The sequence below is a fragment of the Balaenoptera acutorostrata genome, chromosome 4 (assembly GCF_949987535.1).
Source record: "Balaenoptera acutorostrata chromosome 4, mBalAcu1.1, whole genome shotgun sequence".
Taxonomy (NCBI): domain Eukaryota; kingdom Metazoa; phylum Chordata; class Mammalia; order Artiodactyla; family Balaenopteridae; genus Balaenoptera; species Balaenoptera acutorostrata.
Window position 1 is genome coordinate 151705119 of NC_080067.1, and position 13729 is coordinate 151718847.

At 42.2% G+C, this 13729-nt stretch overlaps 1 protein-coding gene across 7 annotated transcripts in view; it reads left to right on the top strand.

Moving 5' to 3' along the window:
• Positions 1 to 13729, top strand: part of PCNT (pericentrin) — a 107767-nt gene that overhangs the window by 65914 nt on the left and 28124 nt on the right. For all 7 annotated transcript variants that reach the window (XM_057546125.1, XM_057546127.1, XM_057546129.1 and 4 more), the window contains 2 exons: positions 8402 to 9283; positions 9712 to 9897. In XM_057546125.1, the coding sequence (XP_057402108.1) occupies positions 8402 to 9283; positions 9712 to 9897 (1068 nt within the window). The remainder of the gene's footprint in view (positions 1 to 8401; positions 9284 to 9711; positions 9898 to 13729) is intronic.

Below are 13729 nucleotides of genomic sequence, written 5' to 3' on the forward strand. Positions count from 1 at the left end.
CCTTTATTTCTGAGTAATACTGTCTAGATGTCCCATGGTTTATTCATTCACTCATTGACATATGTTTGGATTGTTTCTAGGTTTTGGCAGTTATGAATTGAGCTGCTGTAAACATTCATGTGCAGGTTTTTGTGTGAAAATAGGTTTCCAATTCTTTAGGGTAAATACCTGTGAGTAGAATGGCTGATTAAATATGTAAGTATATGTTTAACCTTAAAAGAAACTGGCAAACGGTTTTGCAAAGTTGCTCTACCATTTTACATTCCCAGCAGCAGCGTATGAGGGCTCTAGTAACCATGTCCTCATCAGCACTTGGTATGGTCAGTCTTTTTCACTTGTAGCCATTTTAATAGGTGTGTAGTGGTATCTCCTTATAGTTTTAATTTGCACTTCCTTAATGACTAATGATCTTGAGCGTTTTTTTATGTGCTTGTTTGCCATACATATTGTGGTGAAATGTTTGTTCAAATCCTTTGCTACTTTTTTTTATTACTGTTTTTTAATTGAAGTATAGTCGATTTGTAATATTATGTTAGTTTCAGGTGTACAAGATAGTGATTCAATATTTTTGTAGATTCTACTTCATTTAAAGTTATTACACAATAATAGCTATTATATTTCCCTGTGTCATACAATATATCCTTTTTGCTTATTTATTTTATATAAAGTAGTTTGTGTCTTAATCTCATACCCCTGTCTTTCCCTTCCCCCTTCCCTCTCCTCACTTGTAATCACTAATTTGTTCTCTATATCTGTGAATCTGTTTCTGTCTTGTTATATACATTCGTTTATTTTATTGTTTAGATTCCACATATCGGTGATAACATACAGTATTTGTCTTTCTCTGTCTGACTTATTTCACTAAGTATAATACCCTCTAGGTCCATCCATGTTGTTGCAAGTGGCAGAATTTCATCCTTTTTTATGGCTGAGTAGTATTCCATTGTATATATGTGCCACATCTTCTTTATCCATTCATTTGTTGATGGACACTTAGGTTGCTTCCTTATCTTGGCTATTGTAAATAGTGCTGCTATGAACAGTGGGGTCCGTGTATCTTTTTGAATGAGTGTTTTCATTTTCTTCAGCTATATACCCAGGAGTGGAATTGCTGGATCATATGGTAGTTCTATTTTTAGTTTTTTGAGGAACCTCCTTATTCTTTTATGCAGTGGCTGCACCAATTTACAGTCACGTCAACAGTGTGCTAGGATTCTCACATCCTCTCCAAAATATGTTACTTGTGTGCTTTTTGATGGCAGCCATTCTGACAGGTGTGAGGTAATATCTCATTATGGTTTTGATTTTCATTTCCCTGATGATTAGTGATGTTGAGCATTTTTTTCATGTGCCTGTTGACCATCTGCATTTCCTCTTTGGAAAATTGTATGTTATGGTCTTCTGCCCTTTTTTTTTTTGGCTGCGCCACATGGCATGCAAGATCTTAGTTCCCTGAGCAGGGCTGAAACCCGTGCCCCCTGCGGTGGAAGCGCAGAGTTTTAACCACTGGACCACCAGGGAAGCCCTTCTGCTCATTTTCTAATCAGGTTGTTTGTGTTTTTGATGTTGAGTTGTATGAACGGTTTATATATGTTGGATATTAACCCTTTATTGGTCATAATATTTGTAAATATCTTCTGCCATTCAGTAGGTTGTCTTTTCATTTTGTCAATGGCTTCCTTTGCTGTGCAAAAGCTTTTAAGTTTATTTAGGTCCCATTTGTTTATTCTTGCTTTTGTTTCCTGTGCTTTAGGAGACAGAACCAAGAAAATATTGCTACAATTTATGTCAAAGCGTGTTCTGCCTGTGTTTTCCTCTAGCAGTTTTATGGTTTCTGGTCTTGCATTTAGGTCTTTTTTTTTTTTTTAATAGTTTTTATGGAGATATATATATATATATGTTTTTTTAACTTATTTTTATTTTTGGCTGCGTTCGGTTTCGTTGCTGTGCGCGGGCTTTCTCTAGTTGCGGCGAGCAGGGGCTACTCGTTGTTGCCGTGTGCAGGCTTCTCATTGCGGTGGCTTCTCTTGTTGAGGTGCATGGGCTTCAGTAGTTGCAGCACACGGGCTCAGTAGTTGCAGCACGTGGGCCCTAGAGCACATGGGCTTCAGTATTTGCAGTGCGTGGGCTCAGTAGTTGAGGTGTGCAGGCTCTAGGCACATAGGCTTCAGTAGTTGTGGCTCACGGGCTCTAGAGTGCAGGCTCAGTAGCTGTGGCACATGGGCTTTGTTGCTGCGTGGCATGTGGGTTCTTTCCGGACCAGGGATTGAGCCCCTGTCCCCTGCATTGGCAGGTGGATTCTTAACCACTGCAACACCGGGGAAGTCCTGTGCACTTAGGTCTTTAATCCATTTTGAATTTATTTTTGTATATAGTATTAGAGAATGTTCTAATTTCATTCTTTTACATGTAGCTGTCCCGTTTTCTCAGCACCGCTTACTAAAGAGGCTGTTTTTTCTCCATTGTATATTCTTGCCTCCTTTGTTGTAGATTAATTGACCATAAGGGTGTGGGTTTATTTCTGGGCTCTGTATTCTGTTCCATTGATCTGTGTGTCTTTTTTTGTGCCAATACCATGCTGTTTTGATTACTGTAGCTTTGTAGTGTAGTCTGAAGTTAGGGAGCATGGTACCTCCAGCTTTGTTCCTTTTCTCAAAATTTCTTTGGCAATTTGGTGTTTTTTGTGGTGCCATATACATTTTAGGATTATTTGTTCTGGTTCTGTGAAACCTGTCGCGGGTATTTTCATAGGGAGTGCATTAAATCTGTAGATTGCTTTAGGTACTATAGACATTTTAACAGTATTCTTCCAATCTCTGAACATGGAATATCTTTCCACTTCTTTGTATTATCTTCAATTTCCTTCATCAGTGTTTTATAGTTTTCAGAGTAGAGGTCTTTCACCTCCTCAGATAAGTTTATTCCTAATATTTTATTCTTTTTCATGTTTTCTTTCTCTTCTGGTACTTCATTATTAATGTATAGAAAAAGCAACAGATTTCTGTATATTAATCTTGTGTCCTTAAACTTTACTGATTTCAGTTTAGTTCTAATAGTTTTTTGTTGGAGACTTTGGGGTTTTCTATATAATGTATTAACGTCATCTGCAAATAGTGATAGTTTTAGTTTTTCCCTTCCAATTTGGATGCCTTTTGTTTCTTTTTCTTGTCTGATTGCTGTGGCTAGGACTTCTAATACTATGATAAATAGAAGTGGCAAGAGTGGGTATTGTCTTTTTCCTGATTTTAGAGGAAAGGCTTTCAACTTTTCACCAATAATATGATGTTAGCTGTGGATTTGTCATAAATGGCCTTTATTATATTGAGATATATTTCCTCTTTACCAACTTTGATGAGAGTTTTTATCATGAATGAATGTTGAATTTTGTCACATGCTTTTACTGCATCTAGTGAGACGATCGTGTATTTTTATCCTTCCTTTTGGGAATGTGGTGTATCATATTGGTTGATTTACAGATATGGAATCTTCCTTGCATCCCTGGTATAAATCTCACTTGATCATTGTGTGTGATCCCTTAATGTATTGTTGGATTGGTTTGCTAATATTTTGTTGAGGATTTTTACATCTATATTCATTAGAGATATTGCCGTAACTGTCTTTTTTGGTAGTGTCTTGTTTTTGGTTTTGGTATCAGGGTATTGATGACCTCACAGAATAAATTTGGGAGTGTTCCCTCCTCTTCAGTGTTTTGGAATTGTTTGAAAAGGATAGGGATTAGCACTTCCTTACATGTTTGGTACAGTTCCCCTGTGAAGCTGTCCGTTACTGGACTTTGATTCTTTCGCTAATTTTTTAAAAGTTGGGTTCATTTTCTTTTTTTTTTTTTTTTTTTTTTTTTGGGGGGTGTTCATTTTCTTATTGTTCAGTTTTGGGAATTCTTTATATCTTCTGAATACTTTTTTGATATATGATCTACAGATATTTCACCCACTCTGTGGTTTGTCTCTTCACTTTTCAGTAGTATGTTCCACAGATCAAGACCTTTTTAGTTTTGATAAAGTTCAATTTATTAAATTTTTAAATGGGTTATGCTTTTGGAGTTGTATCTAAGAGCTCTTCTCCTAACCCAAGACGACAAAAATATTCTCTTATGTTTTCACTTAGAAATTTCATAGTTTTGCTTTGTATTCAAATCTATGATATACTTTATATTTGGGCACATGGATGTCTAATTTTTCCAGCCCTGTTCAAACACTAATCTTTTTTACATTAAATTGCTTTAAACCATTCACAAAAATCAGTTAACCATATTTGTTTAGATATCTGAACTCTGTTCAGTTATATTGATCTAGGTTTCTCTTTCTTTACTAATATCACACTATTTCTATTTCTATACTTTTACAGTAAGTCTTGAAACCAGGTAATGTAAGTCATCCAACTTTTTCTGTTTACAAATTTGTTTTGGCTATTCTACTTCCTTTAACTTTCCATGTAATTGTAGAAGCAACAAAGTGATAACTGCAAAAATGTCTTGCTGGTATTTTGATTGGAATTGCATTGAATCTATAGATTGATCTGGAGAAAATTAACATCTTAACAATTTTGAGTCTTCTAAACCATGAACATGGTGTAAGTGTCCTTTTATTTGTCTTCTTGGATTTCTTTCAGTGATGTGTGGTTTTCAATTTATATATCCTGCATATATTTTGTTAGATTTATATCTCGGTGCTTTATTTTTTGTTGTGCTATCTTAAATGATATGTTCATTTAATTTAAAAAATTGTGTGTTTTATTTAACATTAAATTCTAATATGGTAGATTATATTGATGAATTTTCAAATATTGAACCAGCCCTGAATCCCTGGAATAAACCCCACTTGGTCATGGTGTATGGTTCTTTTATATCTGCTGAATTCTATTTACTAGTGTTTTATTAAGAATTTATATATTCACCATGGATATTGGTCTGTAGTTTTCTTGTGATATCTGTCTGGTTTTGGTATCAGGGTAATACTGGCCTCACTGAATGAATTGTTCCCTCTTCTGCTTTCTGTAAAAGATTGTTTAGTATTAGTGCTGTTTATTATTTAACTCATTACTGATGGGGGGATTTTTGCAGAAACTAATACCTGTGGCCAACGATTTTTATTTTGGCCAGCCAAAAATAATTCTGTTATTTCAGTAACACTTTGCAGGTTATTACATTCAATAGTTACACCTGACGCACCTGTAAAGTCTCCTAATTTTTGTGAAATGTTGTCTTCAGTCTGCTCTTCTGTAGAAGCAAAGGAGCATTCTCCAGCACTGTGAGTTTCATTCTCACTTTCCGCATTGGAATTAATCACTAAGGTTTTCTGTCTTTTTGTTGATCTAATATTCACATCATCTGAATCAGAACTATATTCTGAAGAATTATCATTTTCTGAGACACTAGTATATATGTCGCTCGGACAATCAGAGAAAGTATCTGCATAAAATTCACCGAAAACTTCTTCTTCACTCAAAATTTCATGAGTGGTCATTTTTGAAAATTTTACATTTATAATATACACAATGTTGGAACAAAAACCTAACAGAGCAAAATGTGAATGATAATGAAAATCGTAAGTTTTATAATGAACCCTTGATCAGTTTTAAGCTTTAGCAGCTTTGCACAGTGACGTTAATTGTATCACTGTCTAAAAACGTATTGATAATGTCTCCAGTCAGTAACATTCAGGTAACAAAAGACGTATTAATATGTCTCCTGTCAATAATGTGTTAGCTGTTGAGTAACACCATCTGGGCCTGGCAAGTTCTCTTTTTGTGTTTTGTTTTTAAATTACAGATTCAATTTCCTCAATACTTATGGGGTTGTTCAAATTAATATTTTGCACTGGGAGGTTTTGGGCCATTATTTATTGAGGTATTTTTTTGCATCATTCTCTTCTAGAGCTCCAATTACAAATACGCCATACCTTTTACATCGTCCTATGGGTATTGGAAGCTGTGTGCATTTTTTATAATTCTTTTCCTCTGATGGGATAATGTCTGACTCTTCAGACTTTGAACTCTGTCATGTTCAGGATTTTCTCAAGCCCATTGGAGTGATTTTCTAAATTTCAGACATTATTTTTAGTTCTAGAATTTGGGGTATTTTTTTTTTTTAATAGTTTATGTTCCTCTGCCAAGACTTCCTGTCTTTTTGTTTATCATGAACATGCTTACCTTTATGTCCTTGAACACAGTTATAACATCTTTGTTTGCTTGTTCCAGCATTTTTGTCATCTCAGTTTTAGTTGTCACTGGTTGTGTTTTTGTGTCAGAATAGGCCACGTGTTGCTGATTTTTTTTTTAATAACTTTGATTTGCATACTTGATATTCTGCAAATAATGTTGTGGGAACTGCTGCTTCCCAAAACAGTGAGATTTTTCTTTTAGTGGTAGTCATGTTGGTCGGACTTGAAGTTTGCACTCTGTCTTGCCTGCAGAGATCACATGAGGTTTGGTTTCCCTTCCCTGCTTCTCTGTCTGTTGTCTTTCTCTCTCCAGAGTCCTGGCAGCCCTGGCTGCCCCAGTTCCCTCTTCTCGGCCTCATCTGGCCGCACTGCCTGACGGCACAGCCTGGAAGATGGAAACTCCCCCGTCTGGTAGCCTTTGCTGCATCAGAATCCCCAGCATGACGTCCTGGGCCTGTAGGCAGGTGGGATGTACCTCCGGGTTTCACGGAGTCGGTCTGCATGCCCATTGTGGAGCTCCGTGGGCCCTCTTTGTGACGCCATGCTGGTGCTGACTCTCCAGACGCCCACAGAATCCGCTGGCTGAGAGAGAAGCACCCTCTGAGCCTCACTCTTAGCTGCCTGGGGTGTGTGGCACTGTCCCGTGCACTATGCACTGTCCCGTGTCAGAAGGCACCACTCCTCCCACATTCAGGGAGATGTGACACGTGTGTTCTGGCCCTTCTTCTAGGTTCTGCAACTGCAGTTCTGCTCTTCCCTCTCTGGGCTTTGTGAACATCGTTGCCCCTCTGCTTCCTCACGTGCTCCAACTGCACTGTATCTTAGAGGACTTATTTTAGATTCTAGTGCCTTACTTTTTAACGCCACTTTCACGTGCTAGCTTTGATATTTTAAGTGTGATGCTTGTGTTGTGACTTTGGCGCTTTAGTTGTGCACACGTTTTCATCTCAGTGTGCTGAGTGCATCAGGCCAAACGTATGCAGACAGTGTTACCCCCCGACTCCTTTCAGTCATCTGTGGGTGGGGAGACGTGGGTCTGTGCAGCACACATCGTGGGGCTGGGTAGAGGGTCTTGCCTCACACTGAGAACTTTTCTTTTGCCAACTACATACAGTGGCATTCAGATGTGGTAAGTGTGAGTGTGATATACAGCTTACGCCATCCAAACCAAAACCAAAAATCAGTTTTCTTGTTTTTGTTTTCGCTATGGGCCAGGTTTGGATTTGTGTTTAAAGTAATGGTTAAATAGTACTAGTGAAACCAAGAATTGTATGAAACTCTTAATTTTTAGGACGTATAAGATGTTACTATAACCAGTTGGTTGAAAATTGTTAACTAGAACACAGATTGCTTAGAACTTTTTAATTTTTTGGTCACTACTACTGATGTAATCTTAAGAGAATGTAGTTTGGAGCCATATTGACATAGATTTCAATTCTGATTTTCCATTTACTGTCTTTGTGGTCTTGGCAAGATATTTCATATCTAAATTTCAACTGTCCCATCTTTTAAGTAGGAACAATAACATTTCTTACCTTAAGATTGTTGAGAATTAGATTAAACAGCACAAGTAGAACCATCGTTGGACGCCCGGTGTGGTGAGTCCCCGCGTCCCCGCTGTGCACGGTGTGGAAAGCGTGCTGTGTGCTCTGGCTCATTCATGTGCTTCATGACTGCAAACTCCCTCAGCCAGTCTTCTCACTTTTATTCTTGTTCTGGTGTTAGAGTGACACCTAAAATCTAAATACCCCTTTAGGAAAATCAAACAAATCAAAGTTGTTTCAACGTTAAGAAAATAGACATTTAAAAAAAAAAAAAAAGAAAGAAAATAGACATTTAAAAGGTGGTGCGAACATTCATGTGTAGTGTCATCGACTAGGACGTGGCCAAGTTAGAGCTTCCCCTGAATCCTGGCAGCCGAGTGTTGGGGTCTGTCACAGCGATGGGGTGTGGCCTTAATGAAGCATTTGAACGAGCAACAGAGCAGCAACTGCAGATACGAATATTTGACCATTCTGACATACTTGAACTGGCTGGGTGTTCTGGGTATTCTTCAGATCTTAATGTCATTTGGTGATGTTGTTAGTTACTTCCACAGCTACTTCTAAGTTACGAAGTCTCTCCACTTCTGTAAGAATGAGTTCAGGCCCAGCTGTAAGTGGAAAGGGGAACTTCTGAAGTTGAGGTATGTAATTTGCCTCTGAAATGTGCTTTTTCTTCAGGTTGCGTATAACAGAAGTTCTGAAATTGAAGAGCTGAAATCCATTATTGAGAATTTGCGAGAGAACCAAGAGAGGTTACAGAAGGATAAAGCACAGGAGATTGAACAGCTCCATGAGGTCATCGAGAAACTGCAGAGGGAGCTCCCGCTCGGGGGACCTGCGGCGCCCCAGGCCGGTGATGGCAGAGCCGCCAGCCTGCAGAGCGAGCTGCTGGGCCTCCCGGCCGAAGGAGCCAAGGCCTGCGTGGAGCTGGAGGGCGAGCTGCGTGCCGCCCTCGAGGCCAAGGAGGCCCTGAGCCGGCTGCTGGCCGAGCAGGAGCGCGGGCACGGCCAGGCCCTCGAGGCCCTCCAGCAGCGCCTGCAGGCCGCGGAGGAGGTGGCTGTGCGGCAGCTGGCCGCGTCGGGGCCCCGCGCCGCCCTCAGGGAGGCCGAGGTCCAGGCCCTGGCCTCACAGATCGGCGAGTTCGAAGCTGCCCTGCGGGCCAAGGAAGCGAAGATCGCAGAGAGAGAGTTAGAAATCGACGCTCTGCACCGGCAGAAGTCAGCCCACTCTGCCGAGCTGGAGGCCATCCTGGCGGCCGTGGCCCGCTTCCGCTGTGCCTTAGAGCAGCAGCTCCTGGCGGCCTCTGGGGAGCCCCCCGAGCTGCAGCGGCTCCGGGCGCAGTGTGTCCGCCTCGGCTGCCAGCTGCAGGCGCTCAACCAGCGCTTCCTGAGGTGCCAGAAGGAGCCGGACGAGCGGCAGGCACACGGGGCCCACGTGGCCGGCAGCTCCCAGGGGCGGGTGTCCCGGGGTGAAGAGGCCTCCTGCCACGAAGAGGTGGAACAGGATGTGTGTGGCAGGCGGCTGGCTGAGGCCCCCCACGGCCATGGTGGGAACCCACAGGTGGGCTCCTTCTTCGTCAGGACACAGGTGGTGCAGCCTCTGTGTGCAGAGAGCTGGGTGCACGTGGGGAGCTGGGGTGTGTCCGGGGAGCTGGGGGTGCACGTGGGGATCTGGGGTGTGTCTGGGGAGCTGGTGGTGCAGGTGGGAAGCTGGGGGGCAGCTGTGCTGTGCTCCACGTCTGCTGGGGCCGTGCTTCGCGGGGTTGCCCCAGCTCCAGCACGTCTTGACCTGCTGTGTGCACCTCTGGTCTCCTGCTCCGCGTGTGTGCTTCTGGTCCTGAGCTGTGGGCTCTCCCTCGGGGCCTGCTGGCTGGTGCTCCGGCTGCAGAGCTCCTGGGACTCTGAGGTAGCCTCACTGCACTTGTGACTTTGTGATGCCTTCGGCTGTGTGCTCATAAGCATTGTCCTTGTTTTCTCTGCTCATCACAGAGCCCTGTTAAGGAGGATCCGCAGCTGGCCAAAGCCCTGCCAACGTTGACCCGCGCAGATCTCAGCCAGCAGGACAGTGTGATGTCGGTGCTTGCGGTCTGCCAGCGGCAACTGGAGTCTGAGCTGCTCTTAGTGAAAAAGGAAATGTGCCTGCCTGCAGAGAATGGAGTGTCGGGAGCAGCGAAGGTGCCTGGGCACGTTCAGGGGTTGGGGGGGCACAGGACGCGGCAGCTGGTCGCAGGCAGAGACCCCCTCGGCGTCTTTGCTGCGCCGGCACAGGTTGCGTGCGCTGCAGACAGGGGCGCCTTCTCCGAGTCCGTCACGCTTGGCGGTGCTGCTCAGATCCGTTCTGAAATTTCCCGCGTGTTTGATTTAAGCACGCATTTCCCATGGTCTAATCAGCTTGTGAAAAGTGAGCGGTCAGTTACTTTTTCCTCATAGTTGATACCAGTAGGATTTAACGGCTCCAGGGCTTGTGTCTGGATTTTCCGTGTGAGGACAGTTGCCCACAGCTGTGCTGCCTCCACAACCTTCATCACTTGCAAAGGCTTCACATGTATTGCTTGAACCTCAGGTGTTTTCCCTACCTGTGTTCACTTGTCCTCCCAGCAAAGAAGAGCAGAGTAACCTATGATTCAGCAGTTGTAGGTTCGGCTCACCAGGACAGAAGCTACAAGAAGCTGCCTTTTCTTTCCCGGGGGCGGGGAGGGTGCGGGTCGGCAGCATCACGTTGGTGCGGAGCTGAGATGTTTGAGAACCAAAAGCGGGCTTGGTTCCGAAGCCTGCTCAGACGCGGGCTCTCATGAGCCAGTCACCCTGCTGGCGTGGACGCTGCACACTTCGCTAGGCGTTCCAGCCCCTCGCCTCCTGGGGGCGCTCCTGGGATGTTGGAGATTGGAAGCTTCTGAATCCCACAGCGCACGGGGTTCTGGGCCTGGGTCTGCAGTTTTGATAGACGAGGCCTGCACCTGATGTTACGTGTTTATCAGATGCCCTCAGAAAATACATCCTGTTCGGAGAGAACCTTCCCCTACTCTGTGTAGCAACCTTGTCTCAGCCTCCTTGTGATAAGAACATTTCTTTAAATTCTTAAAAGAGAGCTCGGCCCTGGGATATCCTGAGCTGGTCGCCAAATTTCTAGGAGTTATACACTGACAAGGAAATTCCAAATTCATTCCATAAATTACAATTTTGTGTTTTCCAGTGTTCGCATATAGAACCTTCCAGGCCTTTTTTGCTTAAAAAACCCAAAAAAGAAACTTAACATCCTCAATAAATTGCCACAGAAATAGGTTATAACAGTTGCCTTTTTTTGTGTTGTGTGTGGCAAAATACATACACAATTTACATCTTAATCATTTTTAAACGTATAGTTCAGTGGTATTAAATACGTTTACAATGTTGTGTGACCGTGCATCTCCATAGCTCTTTTCATCTTGTAAAACTGAAACTACCCATTTAAACAATGACTCCCATTTCCTCCTTCCCCCAGGCCCTGGCAACCACTGTTATGCTTTCTGTTTCCGTATGATTTCTGAGATACTCTAAGTGTTTACATAAGTGGAATCACACAGTATTTGTTTTTTTGTGTCTGACTTATGTCACTCAGCATAATGTCATCAAGGTTCATCTGTGTCATAGCAGGTATCAGAATTTCCTTCCTTTTTAAGGCTGAATAATATTCCATTGTATGTATACACCACAGTATGCTTATCCATTCATCTGTCGATGGACACTTGGTTTGCTTCCACGTTTTTTTTTTAAATAAATAAACACACTTATTTATTTATTTTTTCGGCTGCGTTGGGTCTTTGTTGCTGCATGCGGGCTTTCTCTAGTTGTGGCAAGCGGGGGCTACTCTTCGTTGCGGTGTGCGGGCTTCTCATTGCGGTGGCTTCTCTTGTTGCGGAGCACGGGCTCTAGGGCGTGCGGGCTTCAGTAGTTGTGGCATGCGGGCTCAGGAGTTGTGGCGCACGGGCTTAGTTGCTCCGCGGCATGTGGGATCTTCCCAGAACAGGGCTTGAACCTGTGTCCACTGCATTGGCAGGCGGATTCTTAACCAGTGCGCCACCAGGGAAGTCCTGCTTCCACATTTTAACTGTTGTGAATAGTGGTGTTATGAACATGGATGTGCAAATATCTCTTTGAGACCTTGCTTTCGGTTCTTCTAGGTATATACCCAGAACTAGAGTTGCTGGATCGTATGGTAATTCTACTTCTAATTTTTTGATGAACTGCTGTAGTGTTTTCCACGGTGGCTGTACCATTTTACATTCCCATCAAAAGTGTACAAGAGTTCCAAGTTCTCCACATCCTCACCAATATTTGTTACTTTCTGGGTTTTTTTTTTTTTTTTTTTGATAGTAGTCATCCTAATGGGTGTGAGGTGTATCTAATTGTAGTTTTGATTTGCATTTCTCAAATGACTAGTGATAGTGGATATCTTTTCATGTATATGTTCTTCGGAGAGATGTCTGTTCAAGTCCTTTGGCAAATTTTGAATCAGGTTGTATGTTATTTTGATTGAGTTTTAGAAGTTCTTTATATACTTCTGGGTATATTAATCCCTTATTAGGTGTATGATTGGCAAATATGTTTTCCCATTTTGTGGGTTGCATTTTTACTCTGTGGATAGTGTCTTTTTTTTTCTGGCTGTGTTGGGTCTCTGTTGATGGGCATGGGCCTTCTGTAGTTACAGCGAGCGGGGGCTGTGCTTCGTTGTGGTGGGCAAGCTTCTCATTGCGGTGGCTTCTCTTGTTGTGGAGCACGGGCTCTAGCTACACAGGCTTCAGTAGTTGTGGCTCATGGGCTCTAGAGCGGAGACTCAGTAGTTGTGGCGCACGGGCTTAGTTGCTCCGTGACATGTGGGATCTTCCCGGACCAGCGCTTGAACCCGTGTCCCCTGCATTGGCAGGTGGATTCTTAACCACTGCGCCACCAGGGAAGCCCCTCTTCTCTTGTGTTTAATTGATTTTTTTAAATGGTGAAATGTTTAAATTCCTTTCTCACTTCTCTTTGTGTATATTCTTTTGCTATTTTCACATTTAGCATCCTAACATAAAGCACTCTGACTTGAATTTATACCAGCCTAAGTTTAGTAACACATAAAACTCTGTTCCTTTGTAGCTCCATCCCCATTCCTTTTGGTTTTTTGATGTAACAAAAAACCATCTTTATACTTATGTGCCTTTAAACATAAACTAATAATTCCTTTAAATACATTAATCTTCTAAATTATGTAGAAAACAACACGTGGAGTTACAAACTGAAGTTACACTAATACTAACTTTTAGACCAATAACTTAGGAATATGTATATTAGTCTTTTAGTTCATGATGAAAACAAAAAGCGCAGTTATAAACCATTGTTACAATAACGTTAGCTTTTATAACTGCCCATGTATTTACCTTTATTAAGATCTTTATTTCTCCATACAGCTTTGAATTACTGTCTAAGGTTCTTTCATTTCCCCTGCCGGACTCTCTTGAACGTTTCTTACAGGGCAGGTTTTAGTGGTAACAAGATCCCTCAACTTCTGTTTATCTGGGAATGTCTTAATTTCTAACCTACTGTTGATGGAGCTTTGCTGGATTTAGGATTCTTAGTTGACAGTTCTTTTTCTTTTAGCACTTTGACTATATTGACCTACTGTCCTCTGGCCTCCAAAGTTTCTGGTGGAGAAATCTGTTGATAAGCTTATCGAGGATCCTTTGTATGTGACAAGTCACTTCTCGCTTGCTGTTTTCAAGATTTTCTCATTCTTTGGCTTTGTGTAAGTTTGATTATTATGTGTCTTTGGTGTGGGTCTATTTGAGTTCATCTTACTTGGAGTTCGTTGAGTTTCCTGGGTATTTATGTTCATATCTTTCATCAAGTTTGGAAAGTTTTCATTCATTATGTCCCCATATATTCTCTTTGCTTCCTTCTCTCTCCCTTCTTTTGGGACTCCCATTATGTGTATGTTGGTTTGTTCAGTGGTATCCCACAGTTACCTGATGCTCCACTTACTTTTCTCAAT